The 12,632-nt window shown below is 40.5% G+C and overlaps 1 protein-coding gene and 1 pseudogene across 2 annotated transcripts in view; one reads left to right on the plus strand and one right to left on the minus strand.

Annotated features, from left to right (window-relative positions):
- Nucleotides 1–12,632, minus strand: part of AAGAB (alpha and gamma adaptin binding protein) — a 59,988-nt gene that overhangs the window by 20,917 nt on the left and 26,439 nt on the right. For both annotated transcript variants that reach the window (XM_008016144.3, XM_008016145.3), the window contains exon 5: nt 10,820–10,903. In XM_008016144.3, the coding sequence (XP_008014335.3) occupies nt 10,820–10,903 (84 nt within the window). The remainder of the gene's footprint in view (nt 1–10,819; nt 10,904–12,632) is intronic.
- LOC103245431 (small ribosomal subunit protein eS24 pseudogene) lies at nt 11,182–12,089 on the plus strand (annotated as a pseudogene).

The following is a 12,632-nucleotide window of genomic DNA, read 5'->3' on the forward strand; positions in this document are numbered from 1 at the left end:
AATGAAAGCTAGTAACAAGGTAGACGCAAGGGGAAATACACCGACAGATAAAATTTTCACCACTGCTCTCAGCATTATGACACAAAGTAAAATATAGATCCTTTCCTTGTTAAAGTGCTTAAGCTACCAGCATAAAAATATATTCTATCTGCTAAGAATGAACAAAACAGTTCTTGGAGTTCTCTATGCAATTAATTGCTTCTAGACTGCTTCACAAGGTGCTGTTATTTAAAGCGTTCAGCCAAAAAGGGTGTATGATCCTGGCAAGGATGCTATAGAAGCCATTCCTGTACTGGATGAACAGACTAGCTCAAAACTTCCTAACAGTTTCTACCCAATGCAGTTGAGGGCACATCTATCAACCACTTAGTAATAGCGCTTAATAGTTAAGTGATTCTCAATGGGAGCCAGGCAATCAACATCTTCAGAGGGCTTGTAAAGCATGTGATATGTATTTCCATACCCCCACTGCGTCTCAGTTGAGAATCACTGGATTAAATCATTGCTAAAATCTCTGAATATAGGAGCCTACTGATACTCTCACACAAACTATTTGAAGGCAGATGTCTTAATTTTTAGCAAGTTCAATATATAGACAACCATTCAACCAATCTGAGTCTCAGTTTTATTGAATTCCTCCATTTCATGGATGTTGTCCTCGACACTACTGTAGCCATGTACTCCCAAGGTCATACCCAGACCTTATTATTACCAATAACTACAACCCCTCCGTAATTTCAACTTCATGCATCACCTGTTTTTCCAAGTCCCTCTCTCTCCCTATAGTACCTTAACCCAATTATTCTTCCACTGCACCAGGACTCAAAACTACCATCTTTTTACTGACCCACTCCAACTGATTTCCACTCTCCCCTTTTTAGCTCAAATTCCATGATTATTATAATTAATCTCTTATATATACTACTGAATCCCTTGCCTCTCTCTTGCTGTGATAACATTTGCTTAGCAAAAGCAGAACTGATTACTACATGCACATGTACATACACACACACACACACACACACACACACACACACACACACACACACCCCCAGGCTGCCTGACTTGACTTTAGTTTTATGACACCAAATTTCAAGTTGGGTCCCTTAATGCTGCCTGGCAAATCATACGCCACATCCCTATAGGTTCATTTACTCTCTCTCTCCCAAATGACTACTTCACATTTTCTCCTCTCTCCTCAAATGCTAATGCTACTTCCTCCCTTCTGCCCTCTCAAGTGATATCCTGGCCTCCTACTTCACTGAGAAAACTGAAGCAATCAGAAGAAACTTCCACAGATTCTCATGCCACATCACCCCACTGAGCCCCATTTGCATCCACACACCCCCTTTCCCATGTCTTTCTAGGTTTACTTTCCTCCTCCTGTGCAAAGCCAGTACCTCTACTTGTACACTGGAGCCCATCCCTTCTACCTACTCAAGGACATCACTCCGGTAAGTCTCCCTTCTCTTTCCTACTTCATCCATTTTTCACCCTCTATTGGATCTTTTCCATCAGCTTATGAACGTCCTGCTCTTATTCTCATCTCAAACAATAAAAATCTCAACCACATTTTTCTCTCCAGCTCTCACCTATTTCCTTGCTCCCCTTTCCTGCAAAATTTTTAAGAGTTTTTATAGTCACTATCTTCAATTTTTCTCTTTCAACCTATTTCACTGAAACTGCTCTTCAAGTTCACTAATGCTAAATCCAAGGGTCAGCTCTCTATTCTCATCCTACTTGACCTATTAGCAGCATTTGGCATAGGCGACCACTCCTTCCACCTTGAAACACTCTTCACTTTTGCTTCCAGAATAAGACTCCACTCTCCTGGTTTTCCTACCTCATTGACCTTTCTTCCTCAGTCTCCTTTACTGGTGCCTTCTCTTCTCCCTGTCTCTTGATGTTGCAATGTCCCTGGGCTGAGTCCTTGGTCTTCTTTAAGTACTGCATTCACTCCCTTGGTGATCTCATCAAGGCTCAAGGTTTTAAATGCCTTTCTCCCCAAACTCCACACATCTCGCAAACTGGCTACTTGATATCTCCACTTGGAGGTCTAGCAGCCACTTGGAGGTCTCAGTAGCCATGTCAAACACAACATGTCCAAAACTGAACTACTGATAAGTGACCCTGTTTGCTTCATCTTATAGCTGCCTCATTTCAGTTGACGACAACTAATCTTTTAAGTGTTCAGGCCCAAATCCTGTTGTATTCCTTGACTACTCTCTTTCTCTCGTATCCCATATCTAAACCAGCAGGAAACCATGCTGGCTCTATCTCACAATATATCTGGAATTCAGCCTTTTCTTACCGCTTTCATTGTCCCAGCCCCAATCTTAGCCATCACTCTATCTCATTTGGAATATTATAATAGGCCCCTAAGAGATCTTGGTTGCTCTTCACCCTCATCATCTACTCTCCACAGAGCAGCCAGAGTGATCTTTTTAGACCTTATCAGATCATATCACTTTCCCACTCAATACCCTGCAACAGTCTCCTAGTTTACTCTGAGTAAATGTCAAAGTTATTATGATGGCCTTCGAAGCCCCAAATAATCTAGCCGTTTCTTACCTCTCTGACCTCTCCTGCTCAGCCAGCAAGCGTCCTAATATATCCTTCAAACACACCGGGTGTGCTCTCACCTTAGGGCCTTTGCTATAGCTGTTCCGTGTCCCTGCTATGTTTTTCTCCCAGATATCCACATGGTGAAACACCTTATCTCCTTGCTCAAATCTCAAGAAGACCTACCTCGAACCACCTTATTTAACATTGCAATCTACACAGCAATCTCAATGTCTCTAACTCTGCTTTATTATTTTCCCATATCACTTATCATCTCCTAATATACTATATAACATACTAATTGCTTGTATTGTTTATTGACTATAGCCTCCCACCAGAATGAAAGCTCCTAAGCACAGACATTTTTGTTTAATTTGTTCACTGATATGTCCCAAACAGACCAATACTTTGCACAGAGCAAGTACTCAAGAAATATTGTTTGTATGAATTAATCAACACTTGAAACTGGAGCTTAAATATGGACTAGAGAGATCTGAGGTCAGCAGAAGAAAACTCAAATGGCCCAGATACATTCAGCACCTAAATTATGCTCCCAGACAATTAGCTACTTATAAAAGCTGTATTATTTCCTTCAGATCTCAAGAAGGACTGTCACAGCACTGCTGACCTCTGCATGATACTAAACCACACTAGAAACAAATACACAGGAAGTACGAGAAGGAATGTCCACTATTTTCACCTTTCCCTATAGGTGACTCCATATTAAACATAGTCCTGTCTTCTTTCTCTGACTTGAAAAGTCACTTTTCTTTTTCTTTTTCTTTTTTTGAGCAGAGTCTCACTCTGTCGCCCAGGCTGGAGTGCAGTGGTGCAATCTCAGTTCACTGCAGCCTCTGCCTTCTGAGTTGAAGTGATTGTTGTGCTTCAGCCTCCCAAGTAGCTGGGATTACAGGCGTGCACCACCACACCTAGCTAACTTTTGTATTTTTTGTAGAGATGAGGTTTCACCATGTTGGCCAGACTGGTCTCGAACCCCTGGCCTCAACTGATCTGCCCACCCTGGCTTCCCAAAGTGCTGGGATTACAGGCGTGAGCCACCGTGCCTGGCCAAAAGTCACTTTTCAATACTACATAATTTAGGAATTAGAGAAAGCAGGTCAGGCAAGGGACTAACGTGGCTTTCAAAATGATGAATTTATTCCCATGGATTAAGCACAGACTCTTACAAGTTAGAACTAGAAGACTATCATTTATGTCAGTGGTTCTCAACCATGGCTGTATATTTGAATCCCGGAGGCACTTAAAAAACACTGTAGCTGCCCCTCCCTTGGGTGAGGCTCAGGTAGCATAGGTTTCAAAAGCTTCCTAGGTCACTGAAGTTCCCAGGTGATTCCAATGTGCAAACAAGTTTGAGAACTGATGAGCTATATGACCTTGGGGAAATTACTTGGCTTCACTGAGCCTAACTCATGTGGCTTTTGTGAGGATTAAATGAGATTTTGCACATATACCCTCAGGTGCTATTAGTATCACTGCCACTTCTCCCTTTTCCATCATCACCACCACCACCTTTTCTACTATTACTATTATCATCATTGGTGGTATCATTTCCTTCCTCTTTTTCTTTCTTTTTATTGAGATTTAATTTACATATCATAAAATCCAGCCTTTTAAAAATGTATGATTCAGTGGTTTTTAGTATACTCACAAAGTTGTGCAACCATCACCACCATTTAATTCCAGAACATTTTCATCACCCCAGAAAGAAATGCCATACCCATGAGCAACCTCTCCTCCCAGCCCCTGGGAACCACTAATCTACTTTCTATCTTTACGCATTTAACTATTCCGGATATTTCATATGAATGAAATCCTATAGCATGTAGCCTTTCATGTCAGGCTTTTTTCACTTAGCATAACATTTTTGAAGATCATCCACATTGTAGCATGCTTCATTTTTATGATTGAATAATAGTCCATTGTATGGATACATCACATTTTGTTTTCAGCAGTTTTTCTCACTTTTTGGCAATTACGAATAATACTGCTATGAACACTTATACACACTGTTTTGTGTGCCCATGTTTCCAGTTCTCTCGCGTATACAGACAGGAGTGGAACTGCTGGGTCATATGGTAAATCTATGTTTAACTTTTTTTTTTTTTTTTTTTTTTAAGATGGAGTCTTGCTCTGTCGCCCAGGCTGGCGTGGGGTGGCGCGATCTTGGCTCACTGCAAGCTCTGCCTCCTGGGTTCACGCCATTCTCCTGCCTCAGCCTCCCGAGCAGCTGGGACTACAGGTGCCCGCCACCACGCCTGGCTAATTTTTTGTATTTTTTAGTAGAGACGGGGTTTCACCGTGTTAGCCAGGATGGTCTCTATCTCCTGACTTTGTGATCCACCTGCCTCGGCCTCCCAGAGTGCTGGGATTACAGGCGTGAGCCACCGCACCCGGCCTATGTTTAACTTTTTGAGCAACTACTAAACTCTCTAAAGTGGCTGCAGCACCATTTTATATTGCCACCATCAGTGTACAAGGATTCTAATTTCTCTACATCCTCACCAACATTTGTTATTATCTTTCTGACCCTAGCCATCCTAGTGTGAAGTGGTATTTCATTGTGATATGCATTTTCCTGGTGACTAATGATATTAATCATCTTTTCTTTCTTTTCTTTTTCAATACTGGATTGGGGTCTCTGTTGCCCAGGCTGAAGTACAGTAGCACAATCTTAGATCACCACAGCACTGAACTCTAGGCTCAAGTGATCCTTCCTGCCTCAGCCTCTCCAGTAGCTGGGACTACAGGTGCATGCCGCCATGGCTGGCTGATTTTTAAATTTTTTTTGTAGAGACAAAGTTCTCACTATGTTGCCCAGGTTAGTTTTCAATGCCTGACCTCAAACAATCCTCCTGCCTTGACCTCCAAAAGTGCTGGGATTTCGGGCGTGAGCTACCATGCCCAGCCAACGTTAAGCATCTTTTCATGTTCTTACTGGCCGTTTGTGTATCTTCTTGCCTATCCAAATTCTTAACCATTTTTATACTGGATTAGTTGTCTTTTTATTACTAAGTTGTAAGAGTTCTTTATATATTCTAGATACATTCTGCTGATCCTTATAAGATACATGTTTTACAAATATTGTCCCTCATTTTGAGGGTTATCTTTTATCCTTCACTTTCCTGACAGTGTCCTTTGAAGTATGAACATTTTTAATTTTGATGAAGTCCAATTTATCTATTTTTCCTTTGGTCGCTTGTGTATTACTAACTTTTAAGAAGAGACTAAATGAAAAAAGTTATGAAGATATTCTATAATCAAGTAAGTTGTTCGGACTTATAATAATCCCTCATTAAATCATGAATTCCCATATAGAAAACACACCCACTTTATCTGGGTGGAGGGCAGGAAGGAATGCAATTCATCTCTCACATTTTTAATTAACTAGATTTTCACATAAAATATTCGACCTTTGAATGTCAAATGTCCAAGAAACTGCAAAGAAATAAAACCTGAGTTAGATTTGTGTGTTTTCAGAGCCATTTGTTGCAACAGCTAGATGTTCATAATCCTTACAAGAACTGGAATTGTTTTTTCAAATTGAGCATATTTAAATATTTTTAAAAGAGTTTCAAACAAATATTTTTCTGCAACTGTACAAAATTAGTGGCATGACATAACCTAAATGTTCTATTACTGCTCAATAAATACTAACTAGACAATACATAATCCCAAATAATCAACTGACATTATATAATTTTCCAATGTAATAATCCCAAAGAATCAATTGTGATTATAGTAATTTTTCTAACCAAAACAACAAAAGTTGATCATTATGAATGTCTTGAAAAAGGTAATCAGTACCTCTATTATGTTTTTTTACTTTGTCAACAAACTTAATTAAAAAAAATTTTTGGCTTAAAAATTTTTGTTGGTGGCAATAGTTGTACAACAACGTGAATGCACTTACTGCCACTGAAATGCATATTTTAAATGGCAAATCTTATGTATATTTAACCACAATTTAAAAAAGAGAAAAGGGGAGAAAATAAAAGAGAAAAAAAGAGTAGGAAAAACAGAGACCCCTAAAACAAATAAACCAGTCTGAGCACCTGCTGGCAGACAACACTTGGACATTCAAGAAAAGCAGGCTGAGGAAGGCACATTTCACTGGGCACGCAGACAGATCGCCAGCAAAGCAGGCTCTACAAACAGCATAGGAGGTAGGTTACCCTGGAAGAGTAACATGAACCATCATACATCCAGAGAGCTTTGTCTCTAGAGTAAGATGCAGGGCTCTAAAAAGATGTCCTTCACACTTCCTAAGACCTGGGTTGCATCAAAATGTCATTCACTGTATCTTCATACCACTTACACTAGGATCCTCTTAAACATGAAATTAGGCTAATTAATGGCAGTATGTTGTTTTTTGGTTAACAGGAAACTAGTGTACCAGTACTCTAAAGAAAAAAAAAGAAAGCGAGGAAACCTCAGCGCAAAGAACCATGAAAAATCCACAATGTACCTCCTTGCTTTGCAGTTCTTTTAAGAATATTGTTTAGTGTCTAAAACAAGTAAAATGGCATTTTTTCAGGAAACACCTTTGACCATACTTCCAAAGTAATAAAGCCTGTTTAGTCCAGCTTCTCAATTTATAGCCATAAGTGTACATTACAAGGCAATAGTTCTTTAATATACGAACTTGGGACACAGATTTTTCAAAAAGTGAATAAAGCCAAAGATTTTGTGAAAATAGTTCTCATAAATATAACAAGCACCACTGAATATAATTTTATTCTAAATTGATCCAGTTTATGTTCCAAATCTTATTTTTATAGCCTTCCTATGGTAAATGCTCAACAAGGATTTGCTGAATAGATGAATGAGAAGGACTAAGTCTTAATTTGAATTTGTTTTGGTAACAGAGAGATAAACACATAAATGAAAAACTCCTTATTCTGGCTATGATTAAAAGGTGAGAAAATAACAGATGTTGGTGAGGTTGCAGAGGAAAGGGAAGTACTTATACACTGCTGGTGGGACTGTAAATCAGTTCAGGCACTGTGGAAAGTAGTTTGGAGACTTCTCAAAGAACTTAAAATAGAATTACCATTCAACCCAGCGATCCCATTACTGAGTATACACCCAAAGGAATGTAAATCATTCTACCAAAAAGACACATGAATGTGTATGTTCATCACAACACTATTCACAATAGCAAAGACATAGAATCAATGTAGATGCCCATCAACGGTGGACTGTATTAAAAAGTGTGGTACACATACACCACGGAATACTACACAGGCATAAAAACGAAGAAAGTCATATCCTTTGCAGCAACATGGACACAGCTGGAGGCCATAATCCTAAGTGAAGTAAAAACAGCAACAACAACAAAAAACCAAATACTACATGTTCCTGCTTATAAGTGGGAGCTAAACACTGAATACACATGGAGATAAAAAGAGGCCCAACAGACACTGGGGTCTACTTGAGGGGAGATAGTAGGAGGAGGGTGAGGTTTGAAAAACTACCTATCAGGTACTATGCTCACTACCTGTGACCTGGGTGACAAAATCATTTGCACACCAAACCCCAGCAACACACAATTTACCCACGTAACAAATCTGCACATGTGCTCCTTGAACCTAAAATAAAGGTTGGAGAGGCCAGGTGGGGTGGTTCACGCCTGTAATCCCAGAACTTTGGAGGCCAAGGCGGGCAGATCGCACGGTCCAGGAGTTCGAGACCAGCCTGACCAACATGGTAAAACACCCCTGTCTCTACTAAAAATACAAAAACTAGCTGGGAGTGGTGGTGTGCACCTGTAATCCTGGCTACTCAGGAGGCTGAGGCAGGAGAGTTGCTTGAACCTGGGAGGCAGAGGTTGCAGTGAGCCAATATCGCACCACTGCACTCCAGCCTGGGCAACAGCGTAAGACTGTCTAAAAAAAAAAAAAAAAAAAAAAAAAGTTGGAGAAGTAAAAAAAACCCCAAAAATTCCTTATTCTTTCTAGATCTATCTAGACTGCTACATCAATAAAATAGAATCTAGCACCCTTGCAATTCAATGTAACAGACATAAGATTCCTCCTAGAAAGAAAAAAGGAGGAAGGAGGATGGAGAGGGGAAGGAAAGGAGAGGAAGGAATACCTTATTATGCCAGAAGGAACTTCTCTAATGATGACAAGGTTTAGATCAGACCACAGGAAAGCTAAAGGGCACCAATCTCACTTAACACTCAAGGGTCTACCAAAAACTGAAGTGAAATATTCTATTTCCATAAAACTGGTCTTCTACTTGACCTTTATCAGGAAAGATGGGGTAAGCTCACTGTAAAATACGATTTTTTCATTTTGTGTGTGTGTGTGTTTTTTTTTTTTTTTTTTTTGAGATGGAGTCTTGCTCTGTTGCCAGGCTGGAGTGCAGTAGCACAATCTCAGCTCACTGCCACCTCTGACTCCCTGGTTCAAGTGATTCTCCTGCCTCAGCCTCCAGAGTAGTTGGGATTACAGTCACGTGCCACCACACCCAGCTAATTTTTATATTTTTTAAGTAGAGACAGGGTATCACAATGTTGGCCAGGATGGTCTTGATCTCCTGACCTTGTGATCCGCCTACCTCGGCCTCCCAAAGTGCTGGGATTACAGATGTGAGCCACATCGCCTGGCTGTAAAATATGATTTTTCTCATTCCCTTCTGTAGTGTCTCACTCAGCATACTTGTTGAGGCAGCCCAGAGCTATAAGACAGAAAAACCCTATACAGGGAGCAATTCCTAAAAGACTATGTTATGGACTGAACTGTATCCCCCACCAAATTTGTATGTTGAATTCCTAACCTCCAGTATCTCAGAATGTGACCCTATTTGGACAGGTTGACTACAGATATATTAAGATGAGGTCATACTGTAGTAGGTAGATCCCTACTTCGATGTGACTGTAAAATGTGGACACAGACAGGCACCTAGGGAAAACACCATGTGAAGGCTGGAGTTATGCTGCCACAAGCTAAGGAACTACTGGAAGCTAGAAGACAGGCCTGAAACAGACCCTTCCCTGGCACCTTCAGAGGGACCATGGCTCTGCCAACACCCTGATTTTGGATTTCTGGCTTTGGGAACTATGAGACAATGCATTCATGTTGTTCTGTGTCATATGGTCTGTGGTACTTTGTTACCATAGCCCTAGGGAACTAACGCAGACTATAAGAGGCCAGTGTGCACTAGCCTACCCTCCTTAGATTGTACTTCGGATCCAGTCTTCTGCCTCATGGCCACTGCCACTACATTACCCCCAGCCTCAGCATCTCACTCTTCAACTGTTGCAAAAGCTCTGGTCTCCCTTACTTCAGACTCTATCTTGACTTTCTTCAATTGTCAAACCTCCCTGCACACCACCTTCTTTGCATCAACCCCTTATTTAAAAAACTTCAGTGACTCACCGATTTTTACAGGAAAAAGCTAAAATTCTCCTGACTGGCATTCAGGCCTCTCTCTAAGCTAGCTCCAAATGCTAGGTGATACTCTCTTAGTGACCCTAGAACACGTAGCTTTTTTTGTTGCCCAGGCTGGTACGCAGTGGCGTAACCACAGCTCACTGCAGCCTTGACTTCTTGGGCTCAAGCAATTCCCCCTCCTCAGCTTCCCAGGTAGCAGGGACCACAGGCACATATCACCATGACCAGCTAATTTTTATAGAGATGGGCTCTCACCATGTTGCCCAGGCTGGTCAGAACATACAACTGTTATTCTCTATGTCATGCTTCCTTCTCCACTTGCCACTCTCACCTTTCATCAGTCCAAATCTTGACCTTCCTGTGAAAACTACTGTCAGGACACACTTTCTCCTTGAAGCTCTCTCTTCATACTTGAGCCTAACACAACAGTCATATTTCTGATTCTATGCACTTTACTGCCTGCATCAGTCATCTGTACTCTTCACAGATTGCTTTGCATAGTTACCTGGCATTTGAAAAGTATATGCTTGAATTTCATAGCTGGACTAGGAGCTCCTTAATAATAGGGTCTATGTCCTATAATTTTGGAGGTACTTCTCAAAGCCAAAGACAATGCTTGGTGTATTACAGGCAACCTCTAAATTCTTACTGAATTAACTATTAAACATATATGAAAAATTCCTAGAAATGCTACCTTTGGCACTTCCTTCAATCAGGGAATTGAAATAGGAATAAATCTACAGATTTCATATAGTACTAATGGTCCCACATGTATCTGAATAATTTAAAACTTACAAGGAATAAGAGGAAAAAAATGACTTGAGTCCCAAGTTACTTACCATTCTTCATCACTACATTGGACCACACATTGGCATTCAGGGCTTGGACAATTCGCTTTACTCCTGTAGATTCCGGGAAGTCGTCTAATCAGGGAGGGAAATATACATATTTATACATAACACTCATACAGATATACATACACATTCACAAAAATATGGCCGGGCACGGTGGCTCACGCCTGTAATCCCAGCACTTTGGGAGGCCGAGGCGGGCAGATCACCTGAGGTTGGGAGTTCGAGACCAGCCTGACCAACATGGAGAAACCCCGTCTCTACTAAAAAATACAAAATTAGCCAAGTGTGGTGGCGCATGCCTGTAATTCCAGCTACTCAGGAGGCTGAGGCAGGAGAATCACTTGAACCCAGGAGGCGGAGGTTGTGGTGAGCCAAGATGGCACCATTCCAGCCTGGGTAACAACAGCAAAACTCCATCTCAAAAAAGAAAAGAAAATGTTATGTATATATCCCCCAAGCCATATTTTCAAATGATTGTGGTTTTGTTATCTTGTTTATTTAGTTGTTAGTTCACATTGTACAAGGAAAAAAACAAATACAGAGCTTGGAGCTCCCGATAATACTCTAGAGAAACTCATTTCCTCCTCAGCTGTCTGAGGATTGACCACCATCATGAACAACATGGTAACTATCCAAACTGGAAAGTTCATGACCAACCAACTACTTCAGAGAAAACAAATGGTCATTGATGTCCTTCACCCCAGGAAGGCAACACTACCTAAGACAGAAATTTGGCAAAAAGTAGCCAAAATGTACAAGACCACACCAGATGTCATCTTTGAATTCAGAACTCATTTTGGTGGTGGCAAGACTACTGGCTTTGGCATAATTTATGATTCCTTGGATTATGCAAACGAAAAGGAACACAAACATAGACTTACAAGACATGGCCTGTGTGAGAAGAAAAAGACCTCAAGAAAGCAATGAAAGGAATGCAAGAACAGCATGAAGAAAGTTAGGCAGACTACAAAGGCCAGTGTTGGTGCTGGCAAAAAGCTGAAGGAGCAAAGGTGCTGGAAGGATGTTATCTGTGGCCGCTGTGGTTTTTTCGTGATTAATAAACTAAAAACTTTCAAGTGGAAAAAAAAGAATATTCCAGAAACTAAAGCAATTAAATAAACACACAATATAAGGCAGTTATATAAAAAAGTTATCCTCACCAATGGAATCTATTTATATTCTGAAAATGTAAGATTCCACTTATTACACACATTCCTGGCACAGTACGAGAGATACCAATCTAGACAGAATGAGTTTCCTTAAGGCAGGAACAGTCCTCTTATTAATAGTATGCTATAAAATCATGTAAATGCTCTATCCTCTGCTGGAAACCAAAGAAGAATAAGGTGTTATTTATGATCGATATCTATAGAAGAACTTCTTGATCAGAGAAAGACAGTCTGAGTGAGAAGTGAAATGACTACAAGTCTAAGAGACAGGCAAAGGGTCATTACAATAACTTAGTTTATTATGAGTACTATCCTGCTTCTGGAATTTGACTGATACTACTCAGAATAATGGGGCTGTAATCCCAAGTGTACCAAAAAGGTGGTATTCTTAGCTACAACATAGGAATGATTGTATACAAAGGAAATGGAGATCCTGCAGATGTTGAGGGCTGTAAGGCTGCATCTGGAAAACAATGACAGAAATAGTTTTCATGTGGTTAAAAAAGGAAAGTTTCCTGAGTTTACAGAACATAATCCACAGAGAACCTGTCTCTAGTGGCCAGCCTAGCCCTGGGTGGTTTAACAGGAAGAGCACAGAGTTACATGTCAGAATATCTGAATTTGAAGCC

This window comes from Chlorocebus sabaeus, chromosome 26, assembly GCF_047675955.1.
Source record: "Chlorocebus sabaeus isolate Y175 chromosome 26, mChlSab1.0.hap1, whole genome shotgun sequence".
In the NCBI taxonomy this organism is placed as follows: Eukaryota; Metazoa; Chordata; class Mammalia; order Primates; family Cercopithecidae; genus Chlorocebus; species Chlorocebus sabaeus.